Here is a 19,625-nt window from a genome sequence, read left to right on the forward strand (position 1 = left end):
AACCATTCAAAACCGATTGATTATGCTTATAGACTGAATCAAATCAAACTTGCATTAGTTTGGTTTTCGGTTGGAGTTTTATGCAATCGAAATCAAATTGAACGAATCAACTGAATCCCATTGTCACGAGATGGAGTTTATACTTCAAGGCCTAGAACAGAACCTGTCCTAGTTTATTACTATACGATTTCTACGCTAGGTAAGATTTCCATCTTCTCTTTAATAGGTTTATTTCATCTCATTTCATTATCTTCCTTTCTTCTTTTTATACATTTCAAGTGATTTTTTCAAGTTAAACCCTAATCTTTTTATTTTCATTTATTTTATCATTTCATGTTTATTTGACTTCTTTGTATTTTATATTATTTTTTGATAAGAAAAAAAATAAATAAATAGAAAAACTGGTTTAACTGGGTAGACCAGGAATCCTAAACCCTCAGCCACACCTTCCACAATGTGAAACTCATTGCCCTCTGGGTAATAGGCAGGAAATTCTCCCAATCTACACTCTCCAACTCCTCCCTCCCCTACTGGCTGCAAGACGTAAGAAAGACCTGGCCATGGCCCAGCAAGCCACGACTCTCAAGTCCCACCTAACAAGTTGCTTCAGTGCTTGGCAACTGAATCATATATTAAAAAGAGAAAAAAAAAATTCTTTTATAGTCTGTTCATAGATAGTTCGATGGACCATAGTAGTGTGTTTCCACCTTGAAAAGTTGTCGTTATTAAAAACTAATCTAAAAAATAAATCTTTCTGATCCAGGCAGATTGATTGAGATTCAGTGCTTGGCAACTGAATCATATATTAAAAAGAGAAAAAAAAAATTCTTTTATAGTCTGTTCATAGATAGTTCGATGGACCATAGTAGTGTGTTTCCACCTTGAAAAGTTGTCGTTATTAAAAACTAATCAAAAAATAAATCTTTCTGACCAGCAGATTGATTGAGTAAGACACACCTTAGACATGTGTCGTATAGTAATTCACTCCCAATGACGAGTGGTTTTTTTTTTTTTTCTTTTTTTTTACACCCGATGTGATCTCGAGACTGAAATCTTATACCTTTTTCCTTGCTAATCAAAGGTATTAAGTTCAAGTTTTCCATAGATTTAGGATTTAGAGAAAATTTTTTTTTTTTACTACGTTGTACATGAGTACATCTATATTCCAGGATTAGCGAAAAGACTATCCTACCCCTTGTTGTATACTTCTGCTGTTGTACATCCCTCATGAGTCATGAATGATTAAAGGTATTACGGTATCAGTATGTGGTAGACATATCAAGTCAATATTTAATATGAGAATCTTGTATCAAGTCAATATTTAGTATGTACCAAATCAATATTGTATCAAATACCGATAGGAATTCTATTGGCACCCTTGTTGACTGGTCCTTACACGAGCGTAGTGGCTATGCGACCAAGTAGTTATTTCCAATCCAGATTAATAGTATTGATAATTATCCAAGTAACAATCGCTTATTGAATCTGTATTTTATTTTATTTTTCTCTCCCTCTCTTTCTCTCTCTCTCTCTTTTTTTCTAGATTTTCTCTCTCTATGTACAGTATATCCCAGGACCCAGGTTCCCAACAGAAATTAGAAAAAAAGAAACCCAGGAATCTCCTCTATATTCCTACAAAAAAACAAAACCATGAATCTTTCCGCGGTTTGTTCTCTTTTCAAATCTCTCTCTCTTTCACTCTCATCGTCTAGAGTGCTTCCCTCGCGATTGGGCCGGAGAAGAAGACGTTGACGACGAAGCACTCCCCGAAACTCCGGTACCGTAGAATAGATCCGATAAGTAATTCCCCAGATCATGTGGATGAAACCTCACAACTGACTCCATTTCATTCTCGCTTCTCAGCAAGTCCCGATACTTGCGATACAATTCCCCGTAAGCCGGCACGAGTTTTCTGGCGATGGATACCTTAATCTCTTCCCTAAGCTTTCTGTCCGTCACGATCCACGACGACTGAGTTCTGTATATTTGCTCGAAAGCAGAATTGAAGTTGTTGAAGCACTCCTTGGCCTCCTCTAAAGACATTGTCGTTGCCGTCGTATCTTCTGGTATGGCCGATATCACATTGCTCCATCCCATCCTCTCATAGCTGGCGGCGTACTGTTTCATCTTCGCTTTGTGCTGCGATATCCAGTCCTCTCCCAACAGATACCTAAGATTAGAGGTTTGGATTTTCTGCACCACGTACTCTAGATTATTGGTGAGGAAGAGATAAGCCAAGGCTGGGTCTTTGTATAGTCTCGCCTTGCCGTCAAGTTTGCAGAGGAGCACCAGTACGATCCAAGCCATCCTAATGGTAAATGCGGATGATGGATTGTCGTTAAGGTTAGGACTGTCAAAGTATGATTCTGGCAGAGACGTGTTCTTCTGCAATAGGCAATTGGAGAATATATCGGAGAGGATTCCGCTGTAATCGGTGAGGTAAGACAGGTAATTCATTGTGTATCGAGTGAGAGGATGAAGGCCTCCTCCGGGGACAGGGGTTTTCGATGAGTCCTTCTGAATGAGAGATTCGAAGTCCGATAGCATAGCTCGAACAGTGTCGCCTAGCCTCTTGAGTGAATTCGTAGCTTGAGAGCGGACAACAGAGGTGAAGTCGAAGGAGAAGATCGAATCGATGTCTGACCAGAGTTTTGAGATAGCATCATAGAGGTCCAGCATTCTGAACACCTTCTCCGGTGACTTTTGGGATTTGGCCACGGATTCCGGGAACCGGAAGAGAAGGATGGCTGCTTCTTTGGTGATATCAGAGAAACAGGAGTCCCGGATGAAGTGGGATGTAGAGAAGACGTGATCGCAGACGATTCTTTCGCCGTGGAAGAGCGATTTCACTGCAATCTTGACGGCATTGAGCCAGTTCTTTATCTTGAGCTCGAGGAGCTCCCAGTCCATCTTATGAATCTGCGAAGAGGTGAGACTCTCGACTCCAAGCTTGTAGAGAGCCTCATCTACAATGGACTTTCTCATGATCTTGTAGATCTTGACACAATCTTTGTCATAGCCGGACGAGATCATGCAGTCGGCAATGGAGCTGAGGTCGAACATGGCGAGGGTGGAGAATTTCTCGACCTTGGAGATTGATTCTCCGGCGAGCTGAATCTCGTCCTCGGGGCTGGCTTCGTATTCGTATTCGTATTCAGATGTGCTTGATCGAGAAGAAACGGATTCGGGGTCGAGATGGTCGCGATTGGAGGAGAGAATCTGATAGAACTCCTTCTCGAGACGCTTCATGGCTACTTTCATGAGGTTCTGGGCTTGGACGAGCTTTTCAGAGAAGGTGTTGTGGGAGGCGTAGAAATGCATGGTTTGCTGTAATTGCTTGACGGACTTGAGGAAATCCTTGGCTTCACATCGGCTCTCGTAGAAGAGAGAGGTGAACTTGGCTATGGTGGAGGAGTTGGGATCCCACTTGGTGATGATGGACTTGGCATGTTCCAAGTTCTCATCCATCATGGATTCCGATAAGGTGTGGAGGGTAGTGGAAGGTCCGTTTCTCATAGAAGAAGAAGAAGTAATTGAAGAATCATTAGTGGGAGTGAAGAAGACGGTCCTCAAACCTTTTGAAAGGCATATCTCACTCTCACCAGAGGCTTCAAATGTGTTAGAAGAATGGGAAGAGTTGTATCGTTTAGGAGCTTTAAATAGATAGAAAGAAGGGGATGGGAGACGCAGTTTCCAGCTGGGAGGAGGAAGTAGGCGGTTACTTCCTATTACTTACCTCTGGAGGAGCAATTTTAAACGTTTAAAGATAAACCGAGAAGCTAGTTGGAAGGAAGTGGGAAGTGGGAAGTGGGAAGTGGGAAGTGGGTCATGGCCATCCCATGGGCTGATGCTGAGTGCTGGGAGTCTGAGACACACACAGTCAGGAACTTCGAAAGTTCGTAGTTTACAAACGAGGGAACGCGACGGAAGACTTTGACAGTTTAATCAAAAAGTAAAAAAAAAGAAAAAAAAAAAGAAAGACTTCTGGAGACTAACAAAAAGGTAGTTTGGTGGTTGAGTCTGATGCCGGCTGATTGAGGTTGATTTTTTTTTCTGCTCTTGGGTTTTGTGGTGTGGGAGAGTGAGGCTCCTCTAAGTTACACCTACTCACAATTAATTTTAAGGGAAAATTACTTGATTACCTATAATTGAGTTTGTCTTTACAGAAATACCCAAGTAATGTTTTGTTCTATGGATTTATACAAAATAAGTTCATGTATTACAAAAAAAATATGTCTAAATGTATCGGACCCGGTTATAAAAACCTTGTAACCTAAATTACTATGTCCCCATTATTTGTCATTTTGTGATTTCTTTTAAGCTAAAAAAAGTAAGTTCAACTTCAACTTTTTGAATCATTACTTTAGTTTAAACGGTAAAAGGAGGGGTATTTTTGAGAATGAATACACTCTTCCCAAACAACCCAAACAATCCTTCGCACAACTGATTGTCATCCTCCTCGTGAGTCTTTCTGATATTTTTGCTGATTTTATGGCATAAAGTTCGACGAGATGAGGTCGGTAAGGTAGTTCTAATCATCTCTATCATCTCTCTCTCTCTCTCTCTCTCTTAACAAGGGGTTCAAAGAATAAAAGAGTTTGTATTTTTGCACGCTAGCCCTTACTCTTTGGAACTTCTATAAATCATCTTCTCTCACTGTCATATCCCATTTTTAAATTCTTTGTTTTGGCTGCAAATTATTCCTTGATTATATAGCATTAGATAGAGAAAAACTGTGTTAGTGTTCGTGTACCCAAGCCAAGTAGTTCATTGTTTGATTGATTGACATATGTTACTATCTAAAAAAAATTCAAAAGCAAAGACCGTATGATGTGCTAGTTCTAGGAAGATGACAAGTGACAATATTGTAGGTTTGGTACTACTATAACGATGACATGTGGAGTTTTGTAATTATAATATATTTTATAGGTTGATTCTATGGGTTTTGGGACTGATCCTGGTCAATTCCAAATTGATTTGGATTTGGATTGGTATTGGTAGCTACTTATTTAATCTCTGATTTCGTGTTTAAAATCAATTATAAGGTTTATAGGACTAGATCGTGAGTTTTAAGATTTGAAGGTGATTCTAGGGCTTTTTTTGGGTCCGGTTTTGATTCATTTTGGATCAAAATCTATAGGAATTACTTCGATCTTCAATTCCAAGTTTCAAATCCCTAGTTGATTTGGCATATTCGGATCAATCCCAATTCCAATTATTATAGAATGACATATCTAGGATTTTTGGGATTGGGCTGTTGGTTTTTAGAATTTTGTGTCAATTCTAGCATTTTTGTGACTGATTCGGATCGGTCCAATCCAGACTGGAATCATTCGGGACCAATTTACTCTTTGATTTTGAGTTAAAATTCTGGTATTAGCCGATTTGGAATAGAATTGGTCGTGACCTATCCAACTTCGGTAGTTCTAAAACAGTCAATTTAGTATTGAAATCACTATTGGAATTGTTTTGATACTCAATTTCGAGTTTAAAATCATTGGTTGAATCAATCAATTTCAATCCAAATCGACCATAGCAATCCCTATTTAGGCTATTTTAGAATGACCGATTATAAGGTTTTTGTGATTGATTCGATCCATTTTGGATTGTGATCAGTTTGATCTAGATTTTATCTAGTATTAAGCCAAACAGAAATCAAAGTTCAATTTCAATTCAGACCGGTTTGCTTTTTATTGAGTTGACTTAATAGCCTGTTGTAGGTAATATGTTCTCTTTTAGTAAATTTTCAAGTGTTTATAAGGTTTTTTATGGTTTCGATTTGCTTGATCTGGTCCAATTCAAATTTTTATCAATTTGATAAAAACTCAAATCAATAAAGGTTCGTTTCACGTTTTTCTTGATCAGTCCAACCCGCTTAGACTGGAAATGAACACCCTTACTCAAAATAATAGGCCCAATCATGCAACAATTAGTATAACTTTTTTTTTCTTTCTCTTTCTCTCTCCTTTCAATCCCATGTTGGACTTTTAAGAGAGACGAGGAATTGATATTTGAGATTCCAAATGTATTGATGGGTCTATTTAAGGATAGAAATCCAATTCTATCTTTTTTTTTTTAAACACTTTGTCATAAAAAGGCTTTCGAGTTTTTATTGGGAATATAAACATATGAAATTACTTTTTGAATATTCTTGAACTAATCATCCCTTTCACATTATGGGTATTTTAAGTAACTAGAAGTGGGTTACAACTCTTTTGTAACCTACCTAGGTTACAGCTAGACAAACTCTTTCACCTCGCTCCTACCATTTTTCTCTCCACCTCCACCCTTGCTTTTCTGCTTTTCCTCTTGCAACCACTTCTCCCTATAATTCCGCACCAAATAGAGATCAAAGAGGGTGGGATTCGGACGCAGACTAGAAATGGGATGAACTTGAGTTATGAAACCAACGTTTCTTCTTCTGTAAACTTTTTTTTTTTATTGGGACTAACGGCAACTTCAGTGAGACTAGTAGAGAGGATGATGGACGAATGAGCGGTGGCACTATAGAGACTAGAGGCGAGAGCAAAAGGGACGGTGAGACTGTTGGAGATGCACATGATGACATCTCTCATGTCATTGCTCGACACAGATTCTAAAAGCAGAGTTTTTCTAGTAAGAAAATATGGAAGAAATAATGTACGGCTAGGGTATGAATTGGCTTTGGACCGTCGTGTTAGGGTTTTGTGACAGTACTACTAGAGGAGATGGTGGTGGTTGTAGAGTTACCAGCGAGAATGGTGATGGTTTTGACGACAATGTTGCAGTAGATAGTATTGGAGGTGTGTGAAGACAAGTTGAAATCAGACATTTTAGAGCCGATTGGAGGAGATAATCAAGGTAGAAATCGAAAATACTATAACCGATTGAAGGAAAATTCATACCCAACTTGAGGCATACGGCTGAAGGCGTACAACGAACACTGTTATGGGTATATTTGTAATACACAAACTTGTTTTGTGTAAATCTATTGAAGAAAACCTAACTTGGGTATTTTTGTAAAGGTAAACCCAATGGTGGGTAATCCCATAATTTTCCCTAATTTTAATGTGTGTTTAGACCAATGGGATAACGTACATGGATATATACCAGAGAGTATACTAGGGTAGAGAGTCATTTCACGTAATCCTGTAAGTGGGCATAGGGTACAAAACCAATTATGGTATTTTATACTGACAATCATTTTTTAATGGGGAATAAAATTGTAACCGATCTTATGAAGACCAGCTCAACATTTGTCTCAACCAATGGGAGAGCACACAAAAGGCCAAAAGGGTATCCACCAAAGAGCACACTAGGAGATAGGTGGTCGTTTTTCACGTAAACACGTGAGAGGGCATCAGGAACATGACCGGGTTAGAGATTTTTATCCATTTTTAAATTATGATTGAAAAAATGATCCTTGATCGTGTGGCTATTACACACCATATTAAAAACCTAAAGAATCAAGGTTGATGATGACAAAAGTCAAGCATTATACACCACATCACAAAGTTAAAAGTTATGAAAAGGCTTAAGAAAGTTGTGGAAGCTTAGTGGTGTCACCTGTCATTCTCTTAAATATTTTAAATCAAATTATGAGGGTTTAGTCGTGCCATCGATCACTGCCTAAATACCTTAGAGGTTTCTATGGTGCAAATTGAATTCATCCGAATCATCTTCTAAGATAACAACCCCATAATTAGGCCCATTCAATAGTCGTTGTGCATGTTTGCATAACCATGTATATACAGATGCCGGATACAATTTTTTGTTTTTGTTTTTGTTTTTTTATCACATAGATGATGGGATACACAGAAGCACAGGTGTTTGAAAATTTGAAATGATGTTTCACACAGTCTCATATTGTTTGGAGAGTAGCGCAAACTTAAGAGGAAAGATCTTCATCGTCGTGATTCTATTTTCCATTTTTGGTAGGATTTTTGTCGTGCTTCTTCATTTAGAAGGAATGAGAGTCTTCTTTTTATAAGACCCCACCCACGACGACCACGACCCATATTTTTGTGCTTCAATTATTAGTTTGAATGACTTTTGGACTTGGGACTTCGGAGAGATCATCATCTAATCGCTTTCGGTTTACGGCTGGTCCTTCTTTCCGCGTCACCAGTTTCGGCTCTTGTTCCGTTTTCACGTGTTCATGACTGATCCCCAACCAATCTTCGACACATGGATCGGAGTATCCGATCGTCAACTATCAACTAAGTCACGGATTTTCCTGTTTTTCTCGTTGTAGGACCCATCTCTTTCTCATCTTAAATCTTCTGAATTCTACTTTTATGCTAAAATTAGCAACCTCTGTCATTTCGGAAGTACCTCTGTTATTGTCAGATCCGTTGCTAACTTGTTCTTGCAGTTATCCCTTTTGACATTACATTGTTATTTACTTTGCCCGATGCTTTTGTGATTTCAAAAACACGCCCCACCCAATGTAGATGCTGGGCACATAGAGCCCCTCCCCCTTTGTTGTTTTGTAAATGCATTATTTTCATTTCAATCGATCAATAAATTGGTGATAATCTCGCGACAAATGTCTTTCAACTGGGTTCTCTTGAGATTCTATGAGCTACACCAATATTCTGAACAACTTTCCAGGAACTCCGTTAGGAAAATTATTGAAACTCAAATTTTAAAACGGAGAAGAAAATTGTAAGACAAATGAGGGAGGGGATGGTCTAATAAATGAGTCAGGGAGGATCATAAGATCAGTCGAGTAGTACTTGGTGATGTATTCCGGCAAAAAAAATGCTTGATAATAGATTGAAATGCAACAATGGAATTGTCCGATATATCTGCTATGCTAATCACACCAGTGAAGATGAAAGAAATCGGTCTTTTTAGAGCCGACTAGGACAAGGTATTTGCTGAACTCGTAGGGATAGTAGAGGATGGTACGGAAGTTACTGTTTTGGTTAGATTTGTAATACCCATTTTTCTTTTGTGTAAATCTGTTGGAGGAAAGATAGTGTGGGTAATTTTGTAAACACAAACTCATAAGTGGTTAATCATACAATTTTCCCAAAATAAAATGTATTCATTAAAGGAATTTTTCCTAATCAATCCTATGGGAAAAAACTTTTTTTAGTCATTGATTAAGAAATGGCAAAAGGAATGCTACCAGTTACATCCTCTATGTCCAAGGTCCAGACACAAGATATCATGAAAAGATACTCTTGTCCCTTTGATTGGATAGTTATGCACACACTTTCATTGACCTAGGCGTTGGCGTAATGACCACACAACCAGGTATCGTTCTTCTCCCTTGAAAAATATTGTTCTGAAAAATCTTAGTTCCCCTATATTCAACAACAAGCAAGGGTTAAGTTTATTACACTTTCATCATTTCGGTGCATTAGATTGATCAGTTGAAGCTGTTTAGTTTTATTATGTTTAACAGAAAGGGTTTGTTTAGTTGTAACCTAGGTAGGTTACAAAAGGCTTGTAACCCACTTCTACTTACCAAAAAGTCCTGTAATGTGAAAGAAATGATTGGTTCAAGGGGATTCAAAAAGTAATTTCATGTGTTTATATTCCCAATAAAAACTTAAAAGTTACTGCACAACTTTTATGACAAAGTGTTTAAAAAATGATAGAAATGAAATTTTATCCTCAAACAGACCCATCACTACGATTTGAAATCTAAAATCTCAATTCCTCGTCTCTCTAAAGTCCAACATGGGATTGAAAAAAAAAAATTATACTAACCTTGGGTGATTGGGTCTATTGCTTTGAGTAAGGGTGTCCATTTTCAGTCCGAGCGGGTTGGACTAATCAAGAGAAACGTGAAACAAACCTTTATCGATTTGAGTTTTTATCAAGTCGGTAAAAAATCAAATTGGACCAAATCAAGCAAATCAAAACAGTAAAAAACCTTATAACAACTTAAAAAAATTACTAAAAGAGAACATATTACCTACAAGAGGCTATTAAGTCAACTCAATAAAAATCGAATCAGTCTGAATTGAAATTGAACTTTGATTTCAGTTTGGTCTAATACTAGATAAAATCTAAATCAAAATGACCAAAATTGGAAATGGATCGAATCAATCACATAAACCTTATAATCAGACATTCTGAAATAGCCTGGATAGGTATTACTATGATCGATTTCGATCGAAATTTATTTATTCAACCAATGATTTTAAACTCGAAATTGAGTATCAAAACAATCCCTCTAGTGATTCCAATTCTAAATTGACCATTCTAGAACTGCCGGAGTTGGATAGTTCACGACAAATTCTAATCCAAATCGACTAATACCAGAATTTTAACTCAAAATCAAAGAGTAAATTGGTCCCTAATGATTCTAGTCTAGATCAGATCCGAATCAGTCACAAAAATTCTAGAATTGACACTAAATTCTAAAAACCAACAACCCAATCCCAAAAATCCTAGATATGCCGCCATTCTATAATAATAGGAATTGGGGTTGATCCAAACTAGCCAAATCAACTAGAGATTTTAAACTTGGAATTGGAGATCGAACTGATCATGGTTTCAAATATCGGTCTGAGATCGATCGTATCGGTTGAGACCGATCCTTGATCCGGATCATTTCAGGGGTAAAATAGGTAAAACGTAGTACCTTTTATAAAAATCAGGGGTAAAATAGGCCGATACCCACCGATCCCATCCTATCTGGATTGGTATCGAATCGGCATCGATAGAGACCGATACCGATACCATCCCCTATATCCTTGGAACTGATTCCTATAAATTTGATCCAAATCGAATCAAAATGGGACCCAAGAAAACCCTAGAATCCCTCAAATCTTAAGACCCACGATCTAGTCCTATAAATCTTATAATCGATTTTAAACACGGAATCAGAGATCAAATCAATAGTTGTCAATATCAATCAAAATCCAAATCAAATTGGAATTGACCAGAATCAATCTCAAAACCCTTAGAATCAACCTATAAAATATATTATAATTACAAAATTTCACATCATTATAGTAGTACCAAGCCTACGATATTGCTTTACCAAAAAAAAACCTATAATATTGCCATTTGTCATCTTCTTGAACTTTTCTTTTCTAGAAAACACTAGTAAATTTTAAAACAATTGATTTCTTTAAAGAGAGAGAGAGACCTCTTATATTTAGAAAGAAAAGAACATAATAATGGTTGTAGCTTGGTAGGTCGACTCTCCTCTTTATTTCCTTTTCAAATTAGAGAAACTTTGCTTTTAAATCATAAACCTAATTAATGAGAGAATCAGACTAACCTAATTCATTTTTTGCTTTTCCTTCAAAGTCAAACCTAATTCAAAGTCAAACCTAATCAAAGTCATTTTGGCTTTTCCTTACATTTAGACATTTAGACTGAGCTGGAATATGAATAACTAAATGGTTAGTTTGACTAGAACGCACAACTGTCCATATGGCTGTTTGCGGAGGAAAAGCAAAAAATAAAGGAAAAATTACATGATTATCCATTTTTGGGTTTCCCTTTACAAAATTATTCATAAAAAGTTTTGGTTAACAAAAATACCCAAAATTAGGTTTAAGTTTACAAAACTTCCCACCCAAAGTTTTAGTTAACAAAAATACCCAAAATCAGGTTTGGGTTTACAAAACTACCCAAAATAGTGATTCTTCATCTTTCACATATAATCATGTACTTTTTTATAATTAAAACTTTGAGTAGGTAGTTTTGTAAACCCATACTCAATTTTAGGTATTTTTGTTAACTTAAACTTTAAGTGGGTAATTTTGTAAAGGGAAACCTAATTTTGAGTATTTTTGTTAACTGAAACTTTTGATAGGTAATTTTGTTAAGAGAAACCCAGAAGTTGGTAATCATGTAATTTTCCCAAAAATGAATTAGGTTAGTCTGACTTTGAATTCGGCTGGTTCTTAATGAATCAAAATGTGAATGGAGGATCAGTCTAGAATTCTGATGAGCTCCTTATCCAACACATGCTTAAGAAAATAGAAACTGTACACCATAGCTAGGGAAGGGCTTTGCTGATAGGCGATGATCATGCAACAAAACAATGCCAGTGGACCATGGCCACAGTGAAAGCGTGAAAAAATAAATAAGAGTTGCAAGTGATTGGACGGTTAGGTCACAATCGATGTCAAGACTAGGTAATGGTTTTTCACTGATTAAGATGTACATAGACAAATTGGATGCGCAATGACTTGAAACTTTGATTTAATTTTTTTCTCTTTTTTTAGGTAAAGACTTTGATTTGATCTTTACGCTTAAAGGCAAAGAAAAGCAATAGGGTTAGATTAACGATTGTCCATTTTGATTGAGAGAGAATCAAATATTTTTGAGGTTGTGTTTGGTAGCCAAGAGAAGTAAGAAAAGAAATGCAAAGAAAAAATAATCTAAAAAAGAGAAGAAAAGAAGAGAATATAAATGAAATGAAATTAAAAGAAAATAAAAAAAAATTATGCATGTTTGACTATCAATAGAAGAAATGAAAAGCTTTTATAGTTTTTAGTGTTTTTTTGTTTTAGGCAAGAAATTTTTTTTTTTGGTAGCACAAGAAAACTTTACTATTCCCAAGGTGAATTTTAAAATTCAAAAAAAGAAACTGCTCTTGGTTCAGGACATACCCTCTTTGGTATCATTTTTCTTTTTAATTTTTACTTAATTAACAAAAATCATTAATAAAATCATTTTTTATCAAAACATAAAAATAGTTTGGCAACTACTTAACAAAAATGGTTTTTTTTTTTTTTTTGTGAAAAATAGTTTGATATTTCTATGTGCAAAATAGTTTTTTGAAGAAGTAGGTGAAAAGATTCTCTTTGCCCATCTGTTTTATAATTATCCTTCTCCACTTTGGACTGAAGAAGAGGGGGTAAGGGGCTTAAATTTCTAATTACAAAGTAAATGACTACTTTACCCTCTTCATATTGGGACTTTAATTACATATTCATTAAATCTCAGTGCAAAAATAACTAAAAATTAATTTTGATCAAAACCCATAAATGACTCTTGATCTCTTTTTTATTTTTGTGTTTTATTTATTTATTTTTAAATAGAAACAAGCTCCATAATTGATACCAACTACAACTAAAACTATTTAAAAAATAAAAAAATAAAATAAAGATACCAAAGAGGGCCTAAACATAATGAGAATTTCTTAAACTAAGCAAATAATAAATTTTTTGTACTTTTTCTTTTCTTGGCTACCAAATACAACCTTAGTCTTTTTTATGGAACCTTAAGCCTCAAGAAAAAATTTCTTTTTTAATATTTTGTTTTTTAATGAATGATTGGAGCCGAAGTTAAGGCAAGAGTCTTATGCATAAGTTCAACATTGGGGCTATGTTTGGAAGTCAAGAAAAAAAAATTCAAAGAATTTTGAATTTGAAGAAAAAGATAGACACATAAAAAAATTATTTTATAATCATTTGTAGGAGCATAAAAAACACAAGATCATGTAAGGATGATTGTTGGGAAACATGTCCACACTCCTTGCCATGTTTTGGTGTTAACAAACAAACATACATCTTTAACTTGATTGTTAAAGTGTGATTAGCTTGAAGAAACCCTTAGAAGATCGAAGGTCGAATCAAGACATGAAGCTAAGCTTAAAGACATGAAATAGCAAACAAGAAGGAAAGAAGATGAAGGGCCAAAGAATGGAAGATTCGAGTGAAGAAGAAGACCACTAGGATAGATTAGTTATTTTTAATGTAATTTGTAATTTCCACATACTTATATGCACTCACCTCATGCATGTGCATTGCATCATATTAGAATGACCATAGAGCATGCCTTGACTAAGTATGGAAAGTCTCTAAGTGGTGTGGAACACACAGTAACCTAACTCAAGGGTATTTTAGAGAATCTTAAAGTTAGTATCAGGAGACGAAACCTTCATAGAAGTTGTAGGAAATTGAGTTTTGATTCCAACGCAACTGATCTCAGATCAATCTGAGGTCTGAAAAAAAGGTTATGGTCAAAACACTGATGACTGATCAGTATGACAACATTCTGTCAAAATAGAGCATGTCATGTTGGCGGTCGACCGGCTGGAAGCCCCGGTCGACCGGACATATCCGAGACCATAGGCGGTCAACCGTCTGAAAGTCCCGGTCGACCGGTGACTGCCTGGAAGTGCCCCAACGGATATATTTTGCCTACAACGGCTCTTGGCGGTCGACCGGCTACAGATGGAGGTCGACCGGTGGACCCAGAATATGTCCGTTATAGCTTGATTCCCTACCTAAAGTGCTTCACTAAGTTCACCTATAAATACCCTAATCACTCTTAATTAATTATTCATTAAGAAAGAACTTTAAGAGCATTGTTGCAAGCATTAGAGAAGTTTATTTTCTACTTGAGTTATTCTATTACACAAATCCCAAACAAGAGGCTCAAGTCTTAATCAAAGTCCTTTATTCTCTCCTGTGCAAGTCAAAGCCGTAAGAGAGGACTTTACAAAAGGTGCATCACTCATCATTTATTATTCATTCTCATTTGCACCACACTTGAGGTATTCCTTTTATTCCACTATTTCTTATTTTTTATTTTTTACAATTCTAGACTGTACTTAGGATTGTAAGGATACTCTTATCCTAAAAAGAGAAAGGTCTCTCTCTACCTCTAAAAGAGATTGTGAAGGTGTCTCTCTGCCTGGAAAGGAGATTTGTAAGGATACTCTTATCCGTAAAAAGATTGTAAAGGTTTTCTTCCCTACCTACTGTACTGAAAGGGAGAACTAGTGGAATACCTTACAAGAGGATTCTTGTAGGGAGTGGACTAGACTCGAATTGAGTCGAACCACTATATATCTTGTGTTGTGGTTGTTCTTATTTTATTTATTCAGCATCACTTTTAAATTACAATCACACTTGTAATCTATACATCGAAAAGAGTTAAATTCCACTAGTATAACCTATTCACCCCCCTCTAGGTTATTTCAATGATTTCCCTAGTTTTAAATTCTTATCAATGTCAAAACCATTTTCTTTTTATCTGTTAAGGAATCTAGCCATCTAACAAACGATTAATGTTTTGTTTTAGAAAGGATTTCAGTGTCCACATAGACAGATAGATAACTGAATTCTGTCATCTTTTTTCTTTTTCTTCTTTTTTTAATATTTTTTTAATGGGTCATGTGGGTTGCTTTTGGGAAACCTTGATTTCATTGAGTAACTTTGTATCATCCATACGGGCACTTATCTTGCTGATGGCAATGTCGAAAATGAGAAGCATATAATAATATATTTTTTTTTTTATAATTGTATCTTGTTTAGGTATCTAGACGTTACTCCAATATTCATATTTTTCTCCCTTTATCCATTTTTATGTTTACCATTAATGAAAGAATTGAAAAAAAAAAAAACAACAATAACTTCACTTAGTCTGCATATATTTATAGCAATATCACAATTCAAATGAGACTGAAATTTTGTGGATAAGTAGAACCCTTACTCCCTTATTCATGGTCGAATTTTAATTTATACAAAGTTTTCCAACTGAAAAAATAAAACATTGAAAAAACTATGAAGAGGATATACATATTATTGATAGACATGACGATGGACATAAACGAGAGAGAGAGAGAATATGTATAATTAATTTACACATAAAATTTAACGAGTAATCAATCTAAATTATATACTAAATACCCAAATGATTAGAATAACCACAAAACCATCACATATAGCACTTTAATTTTGTCCAGAATCCAGAGTAGGAAAACTTTCATTTGACTAGGCAATATTTACAACATATATTCGTTACAACCATAGGAACAAATTCTAAATAAGCCAGTTCCCAGTATTTTTTTTTTACTTTTTTTAATGAGAAATTCAAGCCCCAATTCTATGCTCTAGTACCGGACTACCAGTATGGAGAAATTGAATATGTACAAAATTTTGATCCAAAAGCTTCTATTTCAGTCAGAATCACTGGAATTTGTCTCGGGCTCTGCTTTTTCAGGATAATTTATCAGCCAATTGCCTAGAAACACCACATCCCACATGAACACATGCCAATTATCATTAGCAGTTTTACCCAATTCTTGACTATGATTCTTGAGTCATGGCAGAGAATCTTTTAGCCGTCTCTTTCAAATTACCCTCTCTTATCTTAAAAACACAGTCTCTCCCGTGTTTCATCACCGCCTGGAGTGCTTCCCTCGCGATTGTGCCGGAGAAGAAGACGTCGACGATGAAGCACTCCCGGAAGGTCTGGTCCCGTAGAACAGATCCGATAAGTAGTTCCCCACATCATCAGGAACGAACCTGACAATCGGTTCCATATCGTTCTCGCTTCTCACCAAGGCCCGATACTTACCATAGAAATCCCGGTACGCCGGCACGAGTTTCTTGGCGATGGACAGTTTAATCTCTTCCCTAAGCTTGCTGTCCATCACGACCCACGACGATTGAGTTCTGTATGCCTGCTCGAACTCGGAATTGAAGTTGTTGAAACACTGTTTGACCTCCTTTGAAGTCATTGTCGTCGCCACCACCGAATTTTCTGGTATGGCCGATAACACCTTGTTCCATCCTAACCACTCAAACCTCGCTGTGTACTGTATCACCGTCGCGTCGTGCTTCGATACCCAATCGTCTCCCATCAGAAACCTCAGATTGGAGTTTTGGACCTTCTGCACCACGTACGCGAGATTATTGGTGAGGAAGAGATACTTCAAGGCCGTTTCTTGGTATAGCTTCGCCTTGCTATCGAGTCTGCAGAGGAGCACCAGTATGATCCAAGCCATCCTAATGGCTAACCTCGACGATGGATTCTCGTGAGGGTCAGAGCTTTTGAAGTAAGACTCCGGCAGAGAAACGCTCTCCGGCAATGGGGAATTGGCCAATATATCGGAGAGGATTCCGCTGTAATCGGTGAGGAAAGACAGGTAATTCATCACGTATCGAGTCAGAGGATGAAGACTACCTCCCAGGATAGGGGTTTTCGATGTCTCCTTCTCAATGGCGGATTCGAACTCCGACAGCATGGCTCGAATAGTGTCGCCTAGCCTCGTGAGTGAGTTCTTAGCTTGAGAGCGGACGGAAGAGGTGGAGTCGAAGGAGAAGATGGAGTCGATGTCTGACCAGAGTTCAGCGATGGCATTATAGAGGTCAAGCATTCTGAACATCTTCTCCGGTGACTTGTGGCACTTGGACACGAATTCCGGGAACCGGAAGAGATTAACGGCTCCTTCTTTGGTTATATCCGAGAAACAGGATTCCCGGATGAAGTCGGAGGAGGAGAAGACGTGATCGCAGACGATTCTTTCGCCGTGGAAGAGCGATTTCACTGCAATCTTGAAGGCCTTGAGCCAGCTCTTGATCTTGATCTCGAGGACCTCCCATTCTATCTTAGGGATCTCCGAAGAGGTGAGACGCTCCACTCCGAGCTTATAGAGAGCCTCATCGATGATGGACTTTCTGATGACCTTGTAAATCTTAACGCACTCTTTGCCGTAGCCGGACGAGATCATACACCCAGCGATGGCGCTGAGGTCGGACATGGCCAGGGTAGAGAACTGCTCGACCTCGGAGAAGGATTCGCCGACGCGCTGAATCTCGTCCTCGGGGCTGGTTTCATCATCGGAGATACTGGATCGAGCGGAGACTGATTCGGGGTCGAGGTGGTCGCGATTGGAGGAAAGAATCTGGTAAAACTCCTTCTCGAGACGCTTCATAGCCACCTGCATGAGGCTCTGGGATTGGACGAGCTTTGCAGGGGAGGATTTGTTGGAGGCAAAGAATCGCATGGCTTGCTGTAATTGGTTGACGGACTTGAGGAATTCCTTGGCTTCGTGTCGGCTATCTTGGAAGAGAGAGGTGGGTTTGGTGAAGGTGGAGGAGTTTTTATCCCACTTGGTGATGATGAATTCGGCTCTTTCCATGTTTTCTTCCATCATGGATTCAGAGAAGGTGTGAAGGGGAGTGGAAGCTCTGTTTCTGCTCATTGGAGAAGGTATGTAGTAGCTAGGGTGAAACGTAGGGATGATGAAGAAGAAGAAGTATTTGAAGAATCCTTGGAGCTTGTAGTGAAAAGCGATCCTCAATCCTTTAAATGGTAGATGTCTATGTCTTTCGTGATATTTTAATTGCTGAGTTCCAGTGATTTCTCCTGCAGTGGAGAGAAGGTTTCGGAGTTCTAAAGAAAGTGAGAGAGAAAGAGAGAGATGAGCTGCTGTTTCTGCTCTTTTTGATATCTCCCTCTCTCTCGAATATCTCTTCTGGAATGGGACGAATTGTACCCTTGTGGAGTTTTAAAGAGAGACAAGGTCATCCATCCGATGGGTGAGAGATTGAATGCATGAGAGCACGAGGGAAATTGACTCAGTGTAACGCGGTCCGGTCAAAATCGGTGAGATAGAATCAACCAATAGTTAGACCGAACAACTTTAGTCTGGATCCTCTGCACACTTTCCAATCAAACCAAGGATTTCATGTGGGACGAATTGTCCATGCTCTTTTTGATATCTCCCTCTCTCTCTCGAATATCTCTTGTGTAATGGGACGAATTGTACCCTTGTGGAGTTTTAAAGAGAGAGACAAGGTCATCCATCCGATGGGTGAGAGATTGAATGCATGAGAGCAAGAGGGAAGCTGACTCAGTGTAACGCGGTCCGATCATAATTGATAAGACCGAATCAACCAACGGTAAGACCGAAAAACTTTAGTCTGAATCCTGTGCACAACTTCTAATCAATCCAAGGATTTCATATGGGACGAATTGTCTATGCTCTTTTTGATCTCTCTCTCTCTCTCTCTCTCTCTCTCTCTCTAATATCTCTTGTGTAATAGGATGAATTGTACCCTTGTGAAATTTTAAAGAGAGAGATAGGGTCATCCATCCAATGGGTGAGAGATTGAATACGTGAGAGCAAGAGGAAAGTTGACTCAGTGTAACACGGTCCGGTCATGATCGATAAGACAGAATCAACCAACGGTAAGATCGAACAACTTTAGTCTGGATCCTTTGCACACCTTCCAATCAGTCCAAGGATTTCATGTAGGACGAATTGTCTATGCTCTTTTTGATATCTCCCTCTCTCTCGAATATCTCTTGTGTAATGGGACGAATTGTACCCTTGTGGAGTTTTAAAGAGAGAGACAGGGTCATCCATCCAATGGGTGAGAGATTGAATGCGTGAGAGTAAGAGGAAAGCTGACTCAGTATAACGCGGTCCGATCATAATCGATAAGACCGAATCAACCAACGGTAAGACCGAACAACTTTAGTCTGGATCCTCTGCACACCTTCTAATCAATCCAAGAATTTCATATGGGACGAATTGTCTATGCTCTTTTTGATCTCTCTCTCTCTCTCTCTCTAATATCTCTTGTGCAATAGGACGAATTGTACCCTTGTGGAATTTTAAAGAGAGAGATAGGGTCATCCATCCAATGGGTGGGAGATTGAATACATGAGAGCAAGAGGAAAGTTGACTCAGTGTAACGCGGTCTGGTCATGATCGATAAGACAGAATCAACCAACGGTAAGATCGAACAACTTTAGTCTGGATCCTCTGCACGTTCATGAAGAGTAACTACTCTGTTCATTTTAGGTTTCTTATTATATACGAATATCTAAAACGCTTTTAGTGTTTTTCCAAAATTATATGCCAAGTATTGAAACTCATAAATGAAAACTTAATATATGTTTTCTTAGGAGAAAACCAATTA

General features: G+C 37.7%; 2 protein-coding genes across 2 annotated transcripts; both read right to left on the reverse strand.

Moving 5' to 3' along the window:
* Window positions 1–1,577: 1,577 nt before the first annotated feature.
* Window positions 1,578–3,610, reverse strand: LOC122090589 (exocyst complex component EXO70H1-like). The gene has a single exon (XM_042660231.1). The coding sequence runs from the start codon at window positions 3,514–3,516 to the stop codon at window positions 1,702–1,704; it is 1,815 nt and encodes a 604-aa protein (XP_042516165.1). The 5' UTR covers window positions 3,517–3,610; the 3' UTR covers window positions 1,578–1,701.
* A 12,207-nt stretch (window positions 3,611–15,817) lies between these two features.
* On the reverse strand, window positions 15,818–18,086 carry LOC122090733 (exocyst complex component EXO70H1-like). Its single transcript, XM_042660423.1, has one exon. It carries the CDS (start codon window positions 17,897–17,899, stop codon window positions 16,091–16,093), a length of 1,809 nt encoding a protein of 602 aa, XP_042516357.1. The 5' UTR covers window positions 17,900–18,086; the 3' UTR covers window positions 15,818–16,090.
* Between the last annotated feature and the right edge of the window lie 1,539 nt (window positions 18,087–19,625).

The sequence above is a fragment of the Macadamia integrifolia genome, chromosome 10, assembly GCF_013358625.1.
Source record: "Macadamia integrifolia cultivar HAES 741 chromosome 10, SCU_Mint_v3, whole genome shotgun sequence".
Classification (NCBI taxonomy): domain Eukaryota; kingdom Viridiplantae; phylum Streptophyta; class Magnoliopsida; order Proteales; family Proteaceae; genus Macadamia; species Macadamia integrifolia.